At 40.4% G+C, this 24,275-nt stretch overlaps 1 protein-coding gene across 1 annotated transcript; it reads right to left on the bottom strand.

The window, feature by feature from the left end:
• Window positions 1-11,472: 11,472 nt before the first annotated feature.
• On the bottom strand, window positions 11,473-15,519 carry CDKN2C (cyclin dependent kinase inhibitor 2C; the record flags this gene model as incomplete). Its single annotated transcript, XM_084242056.1, has 2 exons — window positions 11,473-11,987; window positions 15,391-15,519. The coding sequence occupies 2 exons, from the start codon at window positions 15,517-15,519 to the stop codon at window positions 11,610-11,612; spliced, it is 507 nt and encodes a 168-aa protein (XP_084098182.1). The 3' UTR covers window positions 11,473-11,609.
• Between the last annotated feature and the right edge of the window lie 8,756 nt (window positions 15,520-24,275).

The following is a 24,275-nucleotide window of genomic DNA, read 5'->3' as shown; positions in this document are numbered from 1 at the left end:
GTCAGAAGCGCGGGAGGGTGAGAGAATTCACCAGAGCCAGAGCAGGGAACAGAGCAGGCAGAAGGACCGAAGTACACTGCTGAGGGGAGCAGGGGGCCTCAGGAGAGGTCTGCGTGCCATGTGGGACCCTCCTCCTCCAATGGCCGGGGAACAGCTGGGGATCGAACCAGCAAAGGCTGCGGGCAGCTCCGCAACCCAGCACTCAACCGCTGTGCCACTGGGGAGGCCCCAAGTTTCATGTTTTTTTATATGGTCATTCTCACCAATCAATGTGATGAGATCTCATTGTGGTTTTGATTTGCATTTGGCTATGGGAAATTTTTTAAAGAAATCTAGTTTTCATTTTGATGGAAATAAAAGTCTGTATGACTGCTCTGGAGTAAATCTGAAAATGGAATTTGGTTTCTCTTAGGTAATTAATACTTTTGAAATCTACTTTAGTACTTCTTTTGTGGTTGTAGGGTAAGGTAAAAGATATCAGGCTTTTCTGCCTTCCCGCTATTAGGATAGATGACGGAACCCTCGGTCCTGAATGCATGCCTGATGGTGGCACCTGGAGTAGGGTGTGGGCATAGGTAGATGGGATTCAACTGGGCTTTTAAGGGTGGCGTAACGGGGACGCCAGCAGAAGCCGAAAGAGAAGCCCAGAAAGAAGTAGCAGAAGCCGAGAAAGAAGCAGAGAAGGACAGAGGGCCCAGATAGAGTGAAGACTTGCTGGGGGGTGGGAGACCTGCCAGCCTCCCGGCCCCCCAGCATCCTTGTCTGCTGTGTACCGGGTAAATCCCAATAAAAGACCTGCAAAAGCCACTGAGGACTCTGACTCCTCCTTTACTCGGTTTGCTGGATCAGAAAACCTGCACTGTGTGTCATTCCTGACCCTACAATGGTATTTTTACTGCTCTAACTAAATTGCTACTTCCTTGAGAGTTGAGATGGTATCTTACTCTCCTTTATATATTCAGCATATAAAAAATACCTGACATATAATAGATAACAAGTAAAGTGATTAAAATGAATGTATTTGTATATTACTCATATGTTTGGACTGATGACTTTAAATATTTTTTTTTAATAGAGGCATGTTTTATTTATTTATTTGTTTGTTTGTTTGTTTGTTTATACATGCACTGGGTACAGTCAGAAGTGCGGGAGGGTGAGAGAATTCACCAGAGCCAGAGCGGGGAGCAGAGCAGGCAGAAGGACCAAAGCACACTGCTGAGGGGAGCAATGGGCGGCAGGAGAGGTCTGCGCGCCATGTGGGACCCTCCTCTGGTGGCCGGGGAGCAGCTGTGGATCGAACCGGTGCTGCAGAGGCCGCGGGCAGCTTCGCAACCCAGCGCTCAACTGCTGCGCCACCGGGGAGGCCCTGACTTTAAATCTTAATTCAAAGTTTTTATTTTTAATCCACATGTATCTATGTTGCTCAAGGTTGTTGTCACCTAATAGGGATTTTCATTTCTTTCTGATTAATATAACTAAATCTACGTCTTGAGAAATCTGTTAGGTTTTGGCCTTCCAAGTTTGTTATATTCAAATATGAAATGATATACTAATAGATATTATTCCTGGGCTCTCTGGTGGCCTATGTGTTAAGTCTCAGCACTATCATTGCCACCACCTGAGTTCGATCCCAGGCCAGGAAGCTAATTCACATACGGCGCAGCAGACCTCTCCTGTCTTGCCCACTGCTCCCCTTACCAGTGTATTTCAGTAAATCTGCCTGTTCTGCTCTCCACTCTGTCTCTGGTGAATCCTCTCACACACACACACATACCCGGTCCTCTGGCCTACACCCAGTTCTTCTACACAAAAATAAATAAAATTTAAAAAACATGTATTAGTCGTAATTGTCACAACTCTGTAAATAATATATTTTATTTAATCAGATATTTTTAAGTTCCTTGAGATCAAAAATGGATTTTCTGTTAGTTTGCATTCCTCATAATAATAGTTGCCATGGGCCTTCCTGTTGGCGCAAGGGGTTAAGCACAGCATTGTGAAACTATCCGCAGCCTCTGCAGCACTGAGTTCAATCCCCAGCTCGCCAGGGAGCTACCCACATGGCACAGCAGACCTCTCCTGTTCCCCTCTAGCAGTGTTTTTCGGTCACTCTGCCTGTTCTGTTCCCCACTCTGTCTCTGGTGAATCCTCTCAACTCCTGCACCTCTGGCCTATACCCCAGTTCTTGTACACATAAATTAATAAATCTTAAAAAAATAATAGTTGCCATTTATTAAACACTACTGAGTACCAAGAATTTTATACACACTCCATTTATTAGTAATAATAACATGGCAAGTTAGGTATTATTAACCCCATTTTATAGATGTGGAAAGCCTGAGATATAATTAGTACTAATGTTGTGAAGCTATGAAGCAATTTTGATGATGGGTCCTCCATAGGTGATTGTTGATTGATTTGTGTAATTTTTCTGAAAGACCTTTCCATCTGGCTATAATGAAATAAGAAAAGACATGAGTTTGTATTTTTATGCTGTCAATGACCAGGCTTCAATCATGGGCAAGCTGCTTACCTTCATTATACTTGAGTTTCCTGATTTGTAAAATGGAAAAATAAAGCCCAGTTTATGAGGGGATTATGAATATTAAATTAGGTAATACCGACAGAAAATACTGATTTATAAACTTGTTTGATTTTGTGTTTCTTTTATCTCTCCTTTTACAGCAATATAAGCTGAATTAATATGTGTATAAATTAAGAAGTGCCAAAAAGAAAAACATTTATTAAAGTATCTTCTATTTATTAAAGTATCTTCCTACCTTCACATAGGCCATGTGATTTAATGGCCTACTACATGATGATAAAAGTCAATATAATTCAGCAAGATTTTATTAAACAATTATAAGCTAACATATTCATAACCACATTAAAATATCTGCAGAGAATCTTTTCAGATCAATTGTTATCACACTTCCTAAACAGAGACCCACCTGTTTTTTAGGATGTTCATATTCCTTGACTAAATATTTAGGTTTTATTTCCCACAATATTAGATAAGAAAGCAGTCATTTTTTAATTTAACAGAAAGGAATTTAAATATTTTTCTTACTACTCCTTTTCCCAAATTAATAAAAGTTTAAAAATTAAACAAATTTTTTGTTGGTTGACTAATATCTCTGTTGTTCTGTAACTTGAATTTTATATTTTGGTCTGATTCTCCTCAGCATGCTCAGCTGTTGAATAGAGAAACCTCTTAATGGTGTTTAAATTCTGTAACTCAAAACAATGATATAAAGTATCGCTTTACTTTAGAAACGTTAAATTAATCTTACCTTGATCCTAAATAAATTATATTTGTTCATAGAAGACAAAAAGTGCTGCTAAAAACTCCCAGATCTTCATCCTGGTAATTTGAGACAGAAAATTTTCCTTAGAAAATAGTGATCTTTAGAAATATTTTATGTTGGTAGACCACAAATTTTATCTAACTGATCTTAGAGTCTGGTACATGATCTCTCAGTGGGACATGATAAACTAGAAGGTTCTTTGAAGTATTTTTTTTTCGGTGTGGAAATTTTTAAAAGTTAGAACACTAATTAGTAGTGTGTATTAGTGTGTGTTGTATTTGGTCAATAATAATCACATGTTTGAAAAAGTGCATTTTTAATATTTAAAACACTAGCCTTTTAAAAAAGAATTTGAAAGCAATAATTAACTTCAGTTTATTTCATTATGTACAGTTTTTTATATTATAGCATTGATTTTTTTTCCCCTAAGACATCTGTGATGTCCCTCCGAATGTAAAATAACATATTTCCCTTCTTTTATTTGTCTTTGTAAAAAATGACTCGCTTTTCCAATGGGCACTTGGTATATTTTATAAAGCTGTGAATAAGTTATACTAGCTTAGAGCCATTTTTACTACACTGAAGCAAATTAGCACTCAGGGCAGTGCCCTCTCCCCAGTGGCCCTACTCTGCCTTCCCATTAAACAGGCCCTCAGTTTAATCCAGAAGTCCAACTATATCCAATCACCTTTGGAGAATGAACTTAGTGAACTTGCTATTTTTGGAGAGAACATGTGTCTGTTGTATTTAAATAAAAAATATGTGTAATTTTAAAATATGACCACAAATAGTAAGCATTATTTTCTAGATGAGTGTTTTAAAGTGAAATGTTAGAGCACTTTGCTGGAATCCATAAAACTATCCATATCCAAAAAAATAATTTGTTTATTTTTCCCATGGCAATGTAATGAAAACAATTGGGGAGGGAGATCTTATTTGCTCTGCTTATAAATTCTTGGCAAATACCTTTTACTGTTCTTGTTTTGTCCTTGTTTTTGGATTCTTAATAAATTGCTCATCATGTAATTCATTTTAAATTAACCTACACACATGCTTACTAAAACATTTTAAATATCTATTCTTTTTTTTGTCATCATCACAATTCTAATATTTCAAATTTTATTATGTTAAGTTTGGAGGTTAAAAGGCTTTCATATATGCTTACTTCATGATAAAACTTTGAAACAATGATCTAGGTAGAATTTGGACCTGCTGCAATATTTTCATTTCTAAATTTTAATTTATTACTTTCTCTGGATCATTCATGAAAATGATTTCACATATATTGATAAAAAAATCTGCTTAAATTTCATAGCACATTGTAATCTAACATATTAAAAATAGTAATATGAAGCACTGAACTTTAATAACATATATGTAAATATATACACATGTATATTAAGTATACTCAAATGACAGGACCAAAAAGTACTATATTGATTACCTGCAAAATGCCAACTATATGCTTATAGATAAACACAGAAAACCTTGTTCTTTGTGTTAATTGCAAAATTTTACTATAAAATAATAATCACTATAATTAAAAATATATAAAATACCAGTAGGAATAATTTATCTAAAAAAACACTTAGGGATTTGATATATAGTCCTCTCTTATTTCTATAAGTGTTAACATTTTAACTTTTTATTAGTTAAAAAATTATTTTCATTGCAGGATGACTAATTAAAACATATTAAATTATTTTCCAAAGACCAAAATTAAATTTAAGATGTTCAAGAGCATGATTCAATGCTGAAAATCTTAGCATATGTCAAAATATTAGATATGTTTTAAGATTCTAATAAATTTACTCTCAGAATATAAATACACACTTGCTACGGCCTAATGTCCACACATTTTTACTTAACTATTTTAAATAAAATACAAATTGAATTCTTTTTCATTAATAGGCTTATGATAAATTTAAATTAATGGGAATCATAACTCTTTAGCACCACAAATATGGTATTTAAAGTTTAAGCAATATTTGTGAATAGAGAAATAGATGGCTGAGGAAGCAGGAGTAAAGGAGATTGAAAAATTCTTTCTACATGTTAATTTTGTTCATCACCTAAAATACGAAGGCAAAGATATATAAAAATTTATTAAAAATGATGGGGAATAGTCAAAAATATAGGTGATAGGATAGTGAAGTATTTTTTAAAAAACTCCTGTGCTTTAATTATATTTTACTTAACATTGAAGATATCTCTGGGATGATCAATTATTTGTGATGATCATTATATTTTATCTATGATTATATTACTAATTTTATCTTTCACAGTTAAAAGTCATACCATAACCCATTATTGCTTATTTGAAAATTGAGATGGAAATATGGACTATTAACCATCATCAAATGCTGTTAAATTTAATAATTTTATTCCATTTCTTCTTCTTATATATGAACATGTTCTTTTAATACACAAATTTCAAAATATTTAATCTTGGATCATTATCACACTATCATTACTAATTTGCAAATTAATAATTCTAGGCCTTTTCACAAGTTAATGTTCATTCATATCTGTTCCAAACTTTAAGGGGAGAAGATATGTATGTGCTTTTATTTTAATGGCCTATATAAGTTTGGTCTGAAGTACTCAAATTAGCAAAATGGGTATCAAAATGCTGCTGCATCACTTGTTAGTAAAAAATATCTGGTGGAGAAAACTATGGAATAATAACCATTTGGGCCCAAATAGCTTTTACAATAGTTCCAAAATGTAAGGGAAGGCGATATTGTTATAATTGTAACCACAATAGCCAAATTATGAACTACTTGTAAAGAGCAGTGAGTTGGTCTTTTTTTTTTAATTTAGGAAATCATGTTTCCAAGGCATGAGTTTTAAACTGCAGGCAAGCTTTTTTACCAGCAACTTATGCAAACTGCACACTTAGAAACAGCAGAGTGGACTGTATTATATTATGATTGTGATAATTTGGTTATAAATTTAAAATTTAATATTAAAGGATGCTGCAGTTTTGCTTTATGTGTTAATTTTCACAATTCATATAATTAATCTGAAAAACTAAGGCATATAAGTAAAATAAAATTAGCATGATACCGTTTTATATGGTCCAGATAAAAGTATTAAGTTTTTTTCAGGTAACTACTGATGAAATATAAAGAACAGAAGTTATTGCCTCCAAAAATTTCAATGGAAATTTGTAAGCTTTCACCTATCAATTATAGAAATTGGCCAATTATTTTAATGTTAAAAGATCATTAATATCACTTTATTTACACCAACTGCGTTTCTGGTTCTTGTAACTTATTTTTTCTTTCATAACATTTTATCGCATTTATATGTAGGATTTCTTACATATAAATGTAAGAAATGTCTGGTAGTTGGATAAGGATCAGTTGATTTTTTTTTAGCCCCCCACCCCCAAGAACTGATGTTTTTGGCAGACTGGGCTGTTGTTTTGTTTTTGGTATGAGGGAAGAGAAAAAGGCTGTGTATAGAATTATTGAATAGGCCTACACTTTGACCAATAAGGATTGGGGCTGGGAAAAAGAGAGGCAAGGTGAATTAATATCTGTGTAGTTTTTAAAACTCTCCTCCCATCCCCCATTCCCCTCCTTGTATGTGCTGGTACCTCTGGAAGGTTCAGAAGCCATTTTAGAACTGAGCAAGCAAAATATGTGAGTTCCACTTATGCTTTTGCAGGTGCTGTAGTGGCAAGGATAACCTTTGCTCGCTTGCCTGCTGTGTTACCATTCTGTTATTTAACGCCTTTGAGGATTACAGACAGCACAGAAAATTCCAAACCCACATCCTAACACCTGAAGCCCTTTCCATGTACCACAGCAGATGGCAAAATATTTTACTGGAACCTTATCCAGTATCCAGATCTGGGGAGTCTTTATTATTCTGAGACATCGCTGAAGATCCACACTCTATTTTCAGATCTATTCGGGGTTGACAACAACAGAAAGACCCTTCTAGGTGTTCTCCAAGCCCAGCTGCACCCAGAGTTCCCAAAGGCCTGAAGTTCTCGATTTTTCACCCTGAGGGTCTTTCCGAGTGAACGTGCATTTTCAATCCCGGACGCCTAGCAAAGCTTCGGGGGGAGGAGGTGGCAGGAGGGGTGCATCGGGAAGTAACACCACAGCGCGACTTCCCGAATAGTCTAAAGAGGCTGAGAAGCCTGAGCAGCCTTTGCCTCCTCACAGTTGGACGCGAGGCTCGGAGCCCGGCTGTCCTCAGCTGTCACGGGGGTGGAGGAGGGAGCGCTGGCACAGGCAACTGGGCATGGAGTTGCTCCAGCCGCCGCGCGCGCCCCGCCGCCAGCTCACCTTTGCCGAGAGCTAGGCACTCACCCGCCCGCGCACCCCAACTCCCACGTCGCCCTGGGGCCCCGGTCTTTAGGCACCAGTCAAAGGAACCATCCAGTAGGATGGCCTCTGCCTCCTCGGGGACCGCTGCGTCTGGGCCAGGGCCGGGCACCCCGGCTGCCCGGGCTGCCCGCAGCTCCCAGGGCGCGGCGGCGGCCGGGGGGACGCCAGGGCCGGCTCCCCCTTCTCCGCCCCCAGCGCCCGCCTCCCGCCCGCTGCTCGGCGCTCGGGCTCGCCTCCGCCGGCTGGGGCAGCAGCGCACACACTCACTCTTCGGGCGCCTCCAAGGTTACCCGCGGGGTGGGGGCTGGGGCAGGCTGCGGCCACTGGCCTCCTCCGCTGCGTTCTTATCGCCGCGGCCTTTCCGCCGCTCCGGGGCGACCGGGATCCAAACCCCAAAGCAGAATAGCTTCCAAAGTCGGGCAGGGAAGTCGCGTTGGGAGGCAGACAGGCATCCTGGCGGGGGGCGGCCTTAGTTGGCTCTAGGTGCGGGGAGAGCAGGGTCAGGCGAGGTCGTGGCTGGCGGGGGGGCTGGGGGTGCCGTGCGCTCGGGGCCGCGCCCGCTGGGCCGGGGGCAGCGCGCAGGGGCTGCAGGCTGCACCGAGGCGCCCTGGGCCCGCTGGGGGGCAGAGACAAGCGGGCGGCCAAACCTGCAGAAGAAAGTAACTAAATAAAAGGAGACTGTTATTTAAGGCGCGGAAATTTGAAATATTTGGACAGGAAGAGAAAAGAAAAGAAACCTTAGCGAGGGAGGGAAAAGGGAAAAAAAAAAAAAAACGCGAGCTAACGGTTTTGAAACTCCCCCACCCCCACCCCGGGCTTTTCTGCGCGCCCTGAGGGAGCTCCGGGCTTCGGCTTCCTCACTGGGGAGCGGGGAGCTGCAGTTGGAGTCTGCAGAAGGGACAGAAAAGATGTCTTCGCCATCCCTCCGTAGAGGGCTGGGGCTGGCTGCGGGGCAGAGCTTCACCCCGGGTCTCTGACGGCGAGGTTGTCTCCTGACTCTCACTAGGTCCCTGGGCTGACCTGTGTTTTTGAACCTGCTGTGTAAAATCAAAACAGTCTCAAGAGTCCACGGCAGGGACTTTCCCCCCCGTAACCTTTTGATGAAGGTCGCGGAGGGCAGTCGGGAAGGCTGCGCGCACGACCCTATTTCGCTCCAGCCCTGATCACCCAGCGCTTCAGGACGGCAGCTTCCATCCCCGGCAAAAGCCGACAGCACCTTTTTGGGAACTGAGATTTCGAAACCACTCCCGGGTCACGGATTCCACAACGTTCATTCGATCAGCAAGAGAAGGGAAATTTATAATGTTACCAAGCGATTTGCTTTCCCGGGACAGAATTCTTGACCTATTTATTAGTCACCAGCGTGGGGTGGGTGCGTGTGTATGAACACCTCACACCGGTGCGAGATGCGTGATGTTTATCAGAAAACTATTGATTCACTACTGACGTGTAAAATGCAGCTTGCTTAGTGATTCGGGACCAGAACGTGGACTGGGGTCCTGTTAATACTTCCCCCCTTTCCAGGTGTAAGTCTGGATCAGTTTGCTGCGTAAATCCTGAACTTTGGAGCTCCCCGAAGTGGATGACGACTCTGTTAAGAGCCGAATTTTCCAGAGCATCTCTGTTTAGTATCCTCCATCCTTTTTATAGCCTCACCCCCTGGGGTTCTGATCATTCTATTAATTAGCAGCTGCAACGCCACTCTTCTTCTGAATAAGTTCTGTTCCTTACCCACCTCAGCTCGCTGCAAATTAGACCCCATTAAACTCGGCAGCACCGTTTCTTCCATCCTATACATTTCCTCATAGTCAAGCATCTCACTGAATATTGTCGAGGTTTTTTGAGAGGTTGAATAATGGTTTTTCATATTTCCTAGAGGGGACCACATAACTCATTTCTAAAATACTTAGATTAGCAAAGCTATTTCCTGCTAAGAGCCAGAGATATTTAAATACCTAGCAAATTTTAGTCCGATGGAGATGGAGTTCCTTCTCTTACTGTGCTCGACCATTTGAGAACAAAGCAACTGCAGAAGTATTTCTCTTTACTTTAGCTTTATAAACGTCCTATGCCTTTATACTTGAAATCTCTGAAGAGCAATTTTAATGCTTAGTTGGTGGATATTGAAAGATTCATTATCTCTACTTGAAATTCAGAACCGGCCATCTTTACATTTGCCTACTTGTAAGAGGGTTGTTTTTATTTTTCATTAATAGTCTTGTGTTTAGAAAATATTTAGCTTATTTAAGCAATGTAGTTTGGATATGGATTCTAGTTTTTAAATCCAAAATACAACACTTTTCCCTTCAAAACCATCTCAACTTCCACTTTCTTCTTCTATAAAGTGTTCTAAATTAATTCCGTGTTGCTGTCAAAATTATATTTATTCAGTAACTTGTAGTTAGAGGTGGCAGACATTGAAGTCTTGTTGCATTTGACTTAAGGAAGGTGAACTTTAGTGTCCAATGAATAGTACTAAATATTTTCTCCTATATTATTTTATGCTATCACAGAAAATGAATTACTGAAAACCACTTACCTGCAATCATTTCAATCTTTGTTAGGGCAGGCACCAGAACAATGCCTTCAATAAAACCTTTAAGTATTTTGTTCTTTTTGGAGTGAATGCAGGGAGTTTGTGAAGCAGAGGAGGGAACTTTCACCTAAAATATTTTTGTTCCTGTGGGAAATGATGAATAAAGTATTTATAAATCTGTAACTAGTAACTGCTTTGAAATTCTTTGGTGAAAATCTCTAAAACGACAGGGCAAGTGGATGGTGGAAAAAATCTCTAGGCAATTTGGTATTTTTATTTCATTCAATTTTTTAAATTTTAGCTAAACATATTCTTTAAAATATTTTATATGCCTTTACTAAAAAATTTTTTGTGGGAATCAAGAACTAGATGAAGAGTGACCTATTTTTTATAAAAGCTTCTGTATTTATTATGCTCTGGTCTTTATAAATTAGTTATGACCCTTATTTGTAATTCGTATTTTTTTCTTGCTAAGTTTTTAATCCCCTAAAATGGTATTTGCATTATATTTTAATACTTAGGATTCTGTAATTTTACATTTCTGGTATTCAGGGAGAAAAAGTATTATGCTCTTGAGAAATTTTGAGATATAGAGCCAAATGTTTCATTTTGAGGGTTTTTTCCCAAATCAACTGATGGGGAAGCACTTTTAAGGTGGAATTTTCTTTAAAAGTGGATTTAGGGCAAAATAGATGTTTTCAGAGCTTTACTTTCTGAAATCTGCCTTTCAGTTATTCAACTTTGAGAAAATGGGAAGATTAAACATTAGGATAAATTTACTGAACTCATTTCAGGTTTGCTCTTCAAAAACTGTTATTCTTTTTAAAAGCATAAAAACTAGTCACCAAATAAAATCTCTATGGAGAGACATGAGAAGAAAAGAATAAGAACCGTCAATTGAATATATCTACTGTTGCAGTTGGTCTATTTTGCTAATGTCAAGGCTTGAAACATTAACTTTTAGTATGGTTTTCCCTAGCAGGTGGCAAGTTGTATGGGGGGTTATAGAGGCATGCAGATCACAGAAAAACATTGTCCTGTTTTTAAAAAGTGTTTTAATTAGGCAAAAGAAGCATCAGGACAAACCATTTCAAAAACAAAGTCTCCAAGTTGGTATTGAGACTGGCAAAGTCTGGCAAAAGTAAGGGAAAAAAAAAAACAAGGAAAGATAAAATATTCAGAAGAAAGTCAAAAACTATTTGCAATTACATGTTAGAACTCAGAATTTTGCAGGTGAAAAGGATGTGGCTTAAATATAGTCATAAACCTGTAGTTAAGATTTCCACTTAGCAGTTTCAGAAGATTTAACTAGATGCTTAAAATATGACAAAACTGAATTTTAACAAATGATCTTAAAAATAGGACAGGTAACCAATTACTGACAAAATAGAAGGCAGTGTGGGAGAGCCCTCCCCACATTCACTGCAGATTCGTAGCTCCCTCTGCCTGGTTTCCCTCCATCAAACTAACGACCTCGTTCCTCCGGTAGAGCCTGGCCAAGTCACAGGCAGTATCCCCCATATGGTTCCGATGCCCCACTTTGCTAGCCGTGTGCTTCACAAGGAACTCAACCACGGGAACGTGGCCTTCTTTGGCAGCCAAATGCAAGGGCAGATTTCCTTCATTATCTTCGATGTTAACATCAGCTCGAAACTCCAGCAAAGTCTGTAAAGTGTCCAGGAAACCTGCTCTGGCTGCATCATGAATGACAGCAAAACCAGTTCGGTCTTTCAAATCGGGATTAGCACCGCTCAGTAGTAGTTTCCTGGCGATTTCGGGATTTCCAAGTTTCATAACCTAGAAAAGAGGAGAAAATGGTAGTCTCTTTCAAGTGCGCCTTCTCCAAAAATAGTTTAAAATATCCACCTCCCCAATTTATGTAACTTTTGTTTTTGTGAAGGGGTGTTGGAGAAGGATCCACATGGTTGGGTTTGACCGGATCAGTTTTAGGAAAGAAAGTACCAGTGGGCGAAAGTAGAAGAAACCTAAAAATTGAGCTTCTACGATGGAATATCTTAAATTGAACCAAAAAGTAGGATAAACTGATCAATAAACTAGAACTAGTTCAACCTGGATTACATTCACTGACAATTCAGTTCTCTGTCTCCAATGAAAAGTTGTGTAATTTCATGAAAATATTAAAATAAAAGAAATGGAATTTGAGATTTTAAACAAGTCTCTCTCTGTTTGCTTGTTCATGCTCATAAAATGTGCCTGGGTTATTAATTCTGGAAAATCAGATGTGGGTAATATTTATTTTCTAAAGAGACACTGAAAAGAAATAGGAGGATGAGTTTCTTTAAATCCTCCAAGAAGTGTCCCACACATCAGACTCCATCACCTCTATAAAAAGATCTACAGAAAACCCAGACCTAATATTTCCTTAAACTATTAATTTTCATAAGTTCTCCAAGTAGATATAGCTCCAAATAGCTAAGTGTTTTGTTAATTTTTTTCTTTGTAAGTTATTTCATATTCGCTACTTGGTGTATTCAGTGTTTAGACTCCTTCACTTGAAATTTTAAAATGTTACTGACTATTAAGGTGTTAAATAAGCAACAGTGTTCTACTTTGCTGATAATATTGACTTATCTGAAACCAAGTTTACAGTATGCTGTGTATGAAATAGGAAAGACTGTACAGCAGTTATTCTTGTAAAGAATGAAGCAGTCATTCCATTATATTATTCTTAAAGTTCTAGCTAGCTTTCTGATTTTCAAGTGAGCAAAAGAAGAGAAAATAAGATACTTAATGGTATTTTGGAACATAGACAGCTTTGACTTGTGTTTTGAGCCCATTTAATAATCAATTGATGATCTCATTTTATTTCCTTTTGCAGTTACTATCAGGCATTTAGGAATAGCTAATTGTAAATTGCCAAAATTTTCAAAGCCAGAATGTGATATTAAAATTCACTATCAACGTACAAATAATTCACATGGCAAAGACTCATCCACTGTTATCTGAATATGTTACACTCCAGTAAGTCTCCATTAGGGTCTCATAATTACAAAATATTTTGTAGAACAGCATGAAATTATGAAATACATATCATTTAGTTATGAAAATTACAGTCTTACAAACATGTCAGAAAATTTCAGCATTTTAACTGGTTTCATTTCTATTTAGGCATATTCAGAATAATCTAAATTTATAATAAATAGATTACACACTAGACGCTCAAATGTTTGTGAAACTAAGTGATAAACCATTGGAAAATATACACAATGTTTATCCATTTCTTTCAAATGTTTGTTTTTAAAAAATCACTAAGAAACGTAGTAAAATATACTTACAGTAAATATTTTGTAAATGCAAACTATATAGATGAACGAGATACTAAGCCTCCCTGTTGATAAAACCCTGCTGACTTTTAGTTCTTCCTTTAGGCTAGTGATAAAAATGATAACATAGATTATTTTTCAAGAACTTAAAAGGAACATACTTTTTGATTATAACAAATTAACACAATCTAATTTTTGCCCCAACTGCCTGCAAAGATTTAATCACATTTAAGGACCTAGAATGGGAAAAATAAGAGTCAGTCACCTTGGAGCTTTGTAAAGCAAATGTACGATTGAGGCCTTTGGTATTATTCTGATTAAAAAGCGTACCCAAGAAAAGTGGGGAAAGTTTTTTGCAACTGAGTTAAATAAATATAATTGCAGAAGAAATTTTGTCATCTTTCACAGAAAATAACAGTAATAATAGGAAACTGTTCTGAAAGAAAGTTCTTGAGTTGTGACAAATTTCAGAGTCAGTAGTACACATACTGAAAATAAGTCTTGAGACTCCTGTATGTTTCATTATATGTACTAGGACTAAGCCACAATAAGTGGGTGTTAGTATCTTGATAAGTATGTTTAATATAAACAAGATTGCAGAGTTGTATTAAAAATGTCAAAAGAAATTTTCCAGTATTAATCTCCCAGTCTTCCTGTTCGTCAAAAGTCCTGTAAAATCTTATGCTGAACATGGGTTAAGTAGTCCATTCTTTGTGAGATTTATATAATCTTTTGAATTTTCAACAGGAAACTTTTCAATATATTAAATTTGTGGCATTGTTATCATTACCAAACCTGTTAAAAACTACTAGGTGGAAAAAAGAATAAAAAAACTTCCCACTTAACCTACCTGAAATAATAAGATAACTAATTTAGTATCTATGTATAAGCTTCCTTAATTCTGAAATTTTTGCAAGGCCAGTGTATTCTGATTTAAAATGTACAGACTTTATGGACATCTTCTGTTAGTAGTATTCTGTCACTTAATTTTCGAATTCTCGTAACAAAACAAAGCACACTAAAACCCCACTCCCTAATGGATTTTCTGAAACAACTTCCAGTATTGCACTTCCAAATAAGAATAGCTCCTAAGAATATCACCAGAACTCGAATAAGGCAACCATTTGAGACTATTTTGCCATTTTTCTATTTCTAAGTATTTCAGCTACGTTACATGATAACATTTAGAGGAGGAAAAACATTATCAGGTAGAATACTTGGCAGCTGGTTATGTTTCATTTGTTGCTTGTAAATCTAATTACTGAAAATTAGAACATACCACGGCATGACCGCAGAGACAAAAACACTAGGAGCTGAGCTCTGATTAGAAAATTCAACTTTTTATTCCTCCTCAGTCCTGAATGGGTGGATGGTATTACATTAACTGTGAAATGTACATCCTGTCCCCGTGCCCAGGCCACCCATTCCAAACGAGGGAAGGTCGTTTGTCAAAACTTGAAGCATTTGAAGGAAAAACACCCTCACCAGCAGTCCAGAAAATTAACGTTAAAGTCAATTATTGGAGCAAAGTACGGAAACCACTAATAGTAGTGGATTTACTTCAAATAATAACCATAATAATGTGTTTACAGAGCTGTCTACAAAATACAAAACAAAACAAAACTCGGCGCTGCTATGGCTACTTTAAAGCCCCCACCGTCACAAAAACATTCCAAAAATTAAGACCAAACCTGGAACTCACTTGATATCGAGGATGTTATTGGATTTGACGAGTTCGCTCAAAGTACGTCATTTTGGGGAGTTGGATCCACTTAAAGATATAAAATATGGCAACCAACTATGTTTAAAGACAGTGAAATTTTGTCCCCCTGAAAGCTTAAAAGCTGTTATTCTAGAAATCTAGGTCACGTAGGCAACATTGTTGACCTGTTTTCCCCACCTCTCTGGATACCAACCTGCAGCGCAGTCCTTCCAAATCCATTTTGTGCATTGACGTTTACATTATTTTGCAACAAACTAGTGAGTTGCTCTAGGTCCCCCCTGGCAGCTGCGGACGCCAGCTCGTTCCCCCAAGGCTCGGCCATTCTTTAGGGTCCTGACGATCGGGAAAAGATGAATTAGTTGTTTTTCTTTTTCCCCTTTCCTTTCCTCCTAACCGGGCTGCATGATGGCATCGGAGAGTGACAGAAGAACTGGGATGGTTAATCTGGAGTAGAGCTTGGTAGTAAATACTAGTAAGATCTGCCTGCCAAAAGCCCGCCCCTCGGTTCACACGTGATTATTCAGCAAAACCGAGCCATTGGAGAGGGGCTCCACTCCTCGCTTTTTAGCTTAACCCCTATGAAGATTTCTAGTGATTAACAGAGTGACCCAGAAACACGCATATATTCCTGGCAAATGACTCTGGACTTAAAATATAGGCAGAGTGGACACGTCCCTACACTTCAGATCTGCCAGGAGTGTGTGCAGAGCCTTAAGGGACTACATCAGCGCAGAAAACACCGCAAGAGAAAAGACATGGGGGGGGGGTGGGGGTAGAAGAAAAGGCGTTAACCCACCCTTGTTCACGGTGGTGACTTGAGCCGCGAGAGCCAAAACTGCAGGGGCAGGTCCTCGGAGGGGCTCGGTCTCCATCCGTCTCGCCGAAGGGGTAGTCCTGGGTCCTCGGCCCCGGGGAGAGCGCCGGGAAGGCTGGATGCTGACTTGCTCCGGGGAGTGAAAGCTCGCCGAGGGCAAACAGGAGGAGCAGTTCCGTGGCCCTCAAGTTGCAGGTCTTCACGACGCCCCAGTGGCCTCGGCTTCCCGGGAGGAGCCTTCTGCAGCGTCCCGGCCCAGCCGCGGGCTAGCGCCGCGCGGGAAGGCGCCGGAGCCCGCCCGCCCGCCGGCCGCAGCCCCGCCGAGCCTCAGAGGCCGTGGGAGCCGGGCTCCGCTCGCGGCTCCGAAGACGGCCGGGCGCTCGGCGGGCCCTCGGCAAGCCGGTCATGCCGGCCCCACCGGGTCCCGGGGCTCCCTGCAGCCTGCGGAAGGGGGCACCGCCGCGGGAAGCGCCTAGGGGGCCGGGGCTGCAGGGGCAGCTGGCCGCAGCATCGCGCTGCACGGGGCAGCCCCGGTAGCTTCCCGCCTAGGACCGAGCCAGTCCCGGCTTCCTGCTGCAGGCGCTCATCGAAGTGCAGTCGCCGTCTTTTCCTTCTGTGCCCGGTTTTCTGGGGGGCTCTCCGGCGATCTGGGGGATCCGGGGATGCGCAGGCCAAGCTCCGAGTTCGGGGAGTCGCTACAATCCCAGGGCGCAGCCGGTCCCGCCTTCCTCTCGGCGAGAGCCCCGCAGCGGGGCGCCCGGTGCCACTCCTCTGCCAACCTCTCCAGGTCCCCCGGCCTGTGCCCCCAGACTGTGCCGCCTACCGGGCAGCGGCCGCCAGCCTGCAGAGCCCGGGGGCCGAGCCGGGCAGCGCTGCCTCCTCCCCAGCGCAGCGCTCCCAGTGACAGTCTCTTTTGTAGCCGGTCCCCTCAAATCGCCGGTGCAGGCGCCCTGCACCCCTGCGGACACTTGCGCGTCGTGCCCTCTTTCTGCTCTTTTCCTTCCCTCCCTCTCTGGCTTCTTGTCTCGCCCGAACAATTGCTGCTTCTGTTGCCGCTGCAAAGACGGTGCCGGTTCCTTCTCCCTTTTTTCCGACCTCATCAGCTTTTTTTGAAAAGAAAAAAATTGAGCGCTTTTTGAGTTGAAAAACCCGCCCCCATTTTAACGGCAGAGTTTTAAGGAGGCTCGGCCGAGTTGCCGCTCCGCGGGAGCGGGAAGGCCGGGCGCCGCCCACGCCCCGCCCTCCGCCCTGGCGGCGCTCGGGCTCGCCGCCCCGCGCGCCCCGCCCCCCGGCTCCGCGCCCTTTCCTCCCGCCTGCGGGCTCCCCGCCTCCTTCCCCGGGTCGCTCTCCCCGGCGTCCACCCACCGGCCCCGCTGCCAGGCCCCAGCTGGAGCCGCGCGGAGCGCGGCGGAGCCCGGCTTGGCCTCCTCCGGCTGGCGGGCGGGATGGAGTGTGCAATGTGAAACCCGGCGGGGGCGAGCGCGGGGAGCAGAGAGGCCGGTTAATTAAAAAGGATGCAGAGAGCCGCAGGGCCTCCAAGACTCCGCGGCGCTGGTTGCTGGAAAGCGCAGTGAGAACTGGCGCGAAGCGAGTTTTTCCCCGGTGCTGGCGGGGCAGGCCGGCCGCCTCTGCGCTCCCCCGCCAGGCTCTCCAAGTTCGGGCCGCCAGGCCTAGGGTTGCCGCCTCTTCTGGGGCGCGCGCAGTGGAAACTCGGCCTCCTTCGCTCAGCTCCGGGCCTCTGCCTCGCACCTGCCAGATGAACGCTGAGGGCTGCGGTGGGCAGTGGTGGTCAGGGGGTGGAGGGTGAGAGCGGAGCTGACGGCAGCAGGGTTCAGAAAAAGCTGGTCTTTGCAGAGAGATTTTAAAGGACAACTTAAGACGTGGTGTAGGTAAGAAATCATAATCAACCCTGAAGCCTTACTATTCCAGGGACTCGAAAGTGTGAAATACTCCATTTCTTTGGGTGAAAGGGAGAAAAGCAACTCTAAAGCAAAATTGAAAATAAGTCTGGGGAAGGGTTTTGTAACCAGGCAATTTTTTTATTGCCAAACTTGTCTCTTGATTCGATGGGGGCTTGTTTTATTTGTGGTGTTGGTGGAAAGGGGTTAGCTAAATGTAAAGTAATAGTTTCTGAATCGTTTATTTCTATCACCCCAGGCACTAGTTGGCTCCACTTTTAACTTCCTCTTTTACCTGTGTGACATAAACTGCTGCTTTATATATTGTTTACTCTTAAAAATCCCAACAGGTTCCATGATGCACCCAATAGTCAAAATGAAACCAAACCAAAAAAATGACAAGTGGTCTAAGTAGTACTGTCCCCTAGCAAGCATATCCTCAACCAACATATGTGCCCAGATCCTTGAATTCTACTGGGAGTACTAGCAACAAAACACACCAGAAACATCTGGATAATCATCTAGCAACACGTTGGCTGGTAAGTAGAAGAAGAATGAACCTGGGAAGAATCTGGCAATATAGCTAAATTGTTGAGGAAAAAAAAGATAACCAGAGCTCTTTTCTTAGGAATTGTGCGTTTTAAAGGAATTGTGAATCCAGTGTAAACGATGACACAAGAAATTAATTCCTGCCTTTCTTACATATATTTAGACAGCATATTCAATATTTAGGATTCCATTTATACTAGTAAGTACCAAAAGTGATGTAATTTACTTTTGATTATTCTGGGAACTTTCTATGTAATCTTTTAGTACAGCTGGAGGGCATGATGGCGTAGCACTGTTGACTGATAAAAGATACTGGCGTGAGTCCAATTTATGAGACAGGCTTTCTAGCATTTATTATGGCTTCTTGCTATGAGGGAATACTGTAATGTGGAAGAAACTTAAATTGTACTATGTAAAGTACATGTATACATGTATTATAATATTTTTGAAACAAAGTCCTTTGTTTTAACGTACACACAGAGCTGTATTAAAATTTATGGAGAGGGCCTCCCCGGTGGCCAACAGGTTAAGCACTGCACTATGAAGCAATCCGCAGCCTCTGCAGCATGAGTTCGATCCCCGGCCGGCCAGGGAGCAACCCACATGTCTCAGCAGACCTCTCCTGACTTGCCCACTGCTCCCCTCAGCAGTGTACTTTGGTCAGTCTGCCTGTTCTGTTCCCCACTCTGTCTCTGGTGAATCCTCTCACCCCCTGCATCTCTGGCCTGTACCCCAGCTCTTGTATGGATAAATAAATCTTTAAAAAAAATAAAAATAAGGGCCTCCCCGGTGGCGCAGCGGTTGAGCGCTGGGTTGCGAAGCTGCCCGCAGCCTCTGCAGCACGGGTTCGATCCCCGGCTGCTCCCAGGCCACCAGAGGAGGGTCCCACATGGCGTGCAGACCTCTTCCTGCCACCCGCTGCTCCCCTCAGCAGTGTACTTCGGTCCTTCTGCCTGCTCTGCTCCCTGCTCTGGCTCTGGTGAATTCTCTCACCCTCCCACGCTTCTGACTGTACCCAGTGCTTGTATAAATAAATAAATAAATCTTTAAAAAAATAATAAAAATAAAATTTCTGGAGAACTTAAGCACTTAAAAAAGATTTTGATGTCCTTCACTGCATCTTATATGTAAATTAAAATAATACAAAATTACAAAAAAAAAGTATAAAGAATCCAACAAAGTTCAAAATTTTTTTTTTAAGCAGAACAGGCAGACTGATCCAAATACACTGCTGAGGGGAGCAGCGGGCAAAACAGGAGCAGTCTGCTGCGCCATATGGGTTGCTCCCTGGCCGGCCGGGGACCGAATTCAGGCCGCAGAGGCCGCAGATTGCTTCATAATGCGATGTTTAACCCCCAGCGCCACTAGGGAGGCCCAGAAATATTAAATTCTTTAGGAAGATTTTTTTTTTTATGCCCTGGCTTTTCTGGTGTCCTAAAGCATAGGCTTAGTTTGCGTAAAGTAGAAGTGGCAGCACAGAGGATATAGTCTTAGTTTGGAGTGCATTACTACACACTACAGAGTACCCCTAATGAAAATCTAATATTTATTGAGTGCTAATTCACTGAAGTAGATTCCAAGATGAGTCTGTCCTTAGTGACCTTACATTCTAGTATGGAGTACAAGAAAGTTTCACAATTAAGTACCTACTATATTGAAAGTAGTGGTTTTTCTTTTAACATAGTAATGATACCTCTCAAATACTGAAATAGGGGCTTTATAGTTGAATACTATCGCTTCTTGGCCTTTTGGCTAAGATCAAGTCTATAGTTGAATACTAAATACTAACAGTCATGGAAATCTTTTTTTTCCCCAACAGTTCACATTCAGTTTAAAGGGCTTATAGAAATACAATTTCATCAAATTATTTGTACTTTTCCTTCATTGACTTAAGTATGTACAGTTTCTGAATGATCAACTTACAGTAATGTGTATTTGGTGTTTCTAATTTCTTTACCTTGTCGCAAAGTCACCCTCTTTCCTGTGTTTATAGATCCCCAACAGGTGAAGAACAGATTGGTACATTCAGGGGACCTTTTTTTTTTTTAAAAAAAATAAAGATTTATATTTATTTATTTATTTATTTATACAAGCACTGGGTACAGTCAGAAGCGCGGGAGGGTGAGAGAGTTCACCAGAGCCAGAGCAGGGAGCAGAGCAGGCAGAAGGACCAAAGTACACTGCTGAGGGGAGCAGCGGATGGCAGGAGAGGTCTGCGCGCCATGTGGGACCCTCCTCCGGGGCCGGGGAGCAGCCATGGATCGAACCAGCGCTGCAGAGGCTGAGGGCAGCTTCGCAACCCAGTGCTCAACCGCTGCACCACAGGGGAGGCCCTCAGGGGACATTTTTAACCATGTCATGGATGTGGCATGGCCATTTCATTTCTGAGATTCAGCTGCCATTTCATACTTGTACTCACACAATTTATGAAATCTTTTTGTAAACTAAGAAAAATGCTCAGTAAGCAACTCAAAAGTTTAATAGCAATAATTAATATTTGTATAGTGACTTCTGTTTATAAAATATAATATATGCATTTAAAAATCTTTACAACAACTCTGTGAGGTAAATATGATAATTATTTCCATTTTTTCAGGTCTTAGACCTTTTACTTAAAGAGTCCTGTATAAAGCACTCGACTCCTAAGGAACATTAAATCATTAGATGAAATATAGTTTAGATTACTTAAGTGTGGATCTAACACTATAGTAGCATTAATCTCATGAATTACATTATGAATAGTAGTATTAATAAACATGATTATTAATCAAACATAACACCACCAGTAATAAGTCATATTGATATCATGTGCTCATGATATATATGATGAGGACACATCACCTTGGAATTTTGTTCCCCCAAATTCGTAAATTCAGTATAATTCTGGGATAACTTTAGACACACTCAAATTTGAGGACATTCTGTAAAGTGCCTGATGACTACTCTTCAAGAGTGTCATGACTGAGAAACTATAATTGATTGGAAGAGACTAAGGAAACACAGCTACTAAATGTAATAGTGTAATGTGGTCTGGAATAGAACCTGAAAGAGAAAAGGGACATTAATTAAATGCAGATAGAGTCTCTAGAATATAATTAATAGTATCATATCAATATTATTTTCTTAGTTTTCATAGCTAGGCTATGGTTGTATAAGAGGGTAACAGAGGAAGCTAGATTAAGGGTAAATAGGCACATTCCATTCTATCTTTACAAATATTCTATAAATCTAAAAGTATTTCAAGTAAGAATTTAGCAAATTAACTACAAGCAAGTTTTATTTTATGTTTGAAAAAAGCTGAAATAAAAGATCTTTTTAAAAGAGTAAGATAAGATCAAAGAACATGGAGATTCTAGATTCTGAGTCTTATGTGGTTACATAGTCACAGACATACACATCAAGCCTCACAAATCAACTTAATAGTCTCACAAACTCTGACTTTCAAAGGCTCTTAACTTAGAGCTTTTCAAAATGTACCTTTTCTTTAACAATGTTTAAAAAATCTGTACATTTGAATTGACCTGAGCTCCATGAATTAATATAATTAATCCAACAATAAATTAGTTGGACTGGATAAAGTGATTTTCTTTGCTCATGCTTATGCACAGAAAATATACATTTTTGTTCTCTCAGTTTATGACACTAAAACATAATTGTTTTTAATCCTGAGGGAGTGAAAAATGAATTTTTTCCCTCTTAATTCAGTATTTCATTTATTTCTCTGGATGCTGTATATTCAACCATGAATAGGTAGGTCATAGGGAAGAATCAGTCTCTGAGGAAATATACAAACTTTGCAGTAGGGATGGAAAATTACAGGGAAGAAAAAAAAAAAAAGAAAAGAAAATTACAGGGAAGCATAGAGTAAGTGAAAAAAGCATTAGTTTTGACCTAATCTTGAATACTAGGTTTCTCAATTTGTAGTATAACTTTAGGAGAAATTCTTAACCTCTTAAAGCAGTTTTTTAAAAGTTCTATTGGACCTCCCTGGTGGCGCAAGGGGTTAATGTGGACACTATCAAGCTACTGCAGCACAAATACATATCCCGGGCCAGGTAGCTGACCCACATGGCACAGCAGACCTCACCTGTCTTGCTCGCTGCTCCCCTCAACAGTGTATTTCAGTAGATGGGCCTGTTCTGCTCCCCACTCTGTCTCTGGTGAATCCTCCCCCCATCCTCACCTCTGGCCTACATCCCAGTTCTTGTATGCATAAATAAATAAATCTTTAAAAAAAAAAGTTCTGTAAAAGGTTCTTCTAAGAATTAAATGAGGTAAAGTACCTGTACATACTAGCCACCTAGTAAAAATTAATAAATTCAAAAAAAATTAATAAATTCAAAAGTATTGGCTTTTATATACCTAAGATTTTTTTTTAACAGAAATATGTTTTATTTATTGGAAACACCTATTTGACAAAGTAGAAAATCAAACCTGGTATGAATAAAAATAATTTAAAAAACTTAGATTTCAGTATAAGAATTTTCATGTAATTCTTTCTCATAATGTACAGTGATTCTTTCTTTTGCTTAGGAAAGTACACAGTTGAAAAGGTTGAAAGGTTAAAAGTACATAGTTAAAAGTACACAGTTGAAAAGGTGTACACCTAAGATTTTGCTACATATTAATTATAGTGAATATAAAAAATATGTGATGAAATGACTTATAATCTCAAGGAATTAGAGAGAAAATACAAAATTTCTCAGAGCATTAAATTGTGTTGTAAAGATAGTAAAAGCAGTGATTATAAGAAGAATCCTAATTGGTATAAATTTTATGAAAGAGGTGACCCTGAGACAAGCACTTAGGGTTGGTGGATAGGGTAACAGGAATTAGTATGTTTAGGGAGCTTTAAGGTTTCTGAAGAGTTTCTTGTATCAATCAGTATTCACAATCAACAGATATATAAGCTCCATTTTATAAAGAAACTGGGATTCAGAGAGGTTTTGATGACAGGCTCAAGCCTAGTAATGCTGATTATGACATCTAAGCTCTTTTTGTAAACATTTCACATTTTCATACATTTTCATGGTTGTTTTTCTTATCACCTTAGTCATGTCAGAAGCTGAAATCAGAGAGAATAAGTGGTCCATCCAAGTCCCCTCAGTTAATTAGTTGGGAAAGCAGCACTAGAACCCATTTGCCTGAATGCCAGGGGTATTCCTCCCATCTTTTTACATTACCACATTGATTTCATTTCCAAATAAAGAGAAGCCAAGGGAGAATGGGAAAAGCACTAGATTTGAATGGGCTCTGAGTGTATAAACATGTTATTACAGAGAACAACATCAAGTTTTCAGGGCTGCATTAATTCTGGCCATGTAACCTGCCTTGTACTAAGGGTGACATATATATGAATGGGACAACTGAATTTCCACAAATTCCACAATTTAATTCCACAATTAAAAAGCACAATACTGTGCTTTACCTCCAGGTTCACATTTGTACTATATTTTGGAATATTTCCTTAAGAATGACAACTAAGATACTTCAATTCACATGACTATAGAGGGTTCTACTCTTTACCTAATTCTGGTTTAAATAGATTATCACATGAGAGTTATAGGCCACACTATTTTCATTTAGAGAAAACACCTAGATCTCAAGAACACCATAGTGCTCTTCTTTGTGTTCAGAACACAAAGGCCTAGCCCTTAAGTCTATGTATGTGGTGATTCATTAGTTTCTTTTCTAACCCTACAGCAAAAAACGGACAATTTTACATCACCTCAGCCTTTCAGAATTTTACATACTTTCTTTGGCAACCAAATGATCTATTACAGTCCAGAAGATGCTATGTTTTTCAAGTCAAAGTTG

Source organism: Talpa europaea (genome assembly GCF_964194135.1).
Source record: "Talpa europaea genome assembly, chromosome: 9".
NCBI lineage: Eukaryota > Metazoa > Chordata > Mammalia > Eulipotyphla > Talpidae > Talpa > Talpa europaea.
Note: the sequence above shows the minus strand (reverse complement) of the source record. Positions and strands in the feature narration are given on the sequence as shown.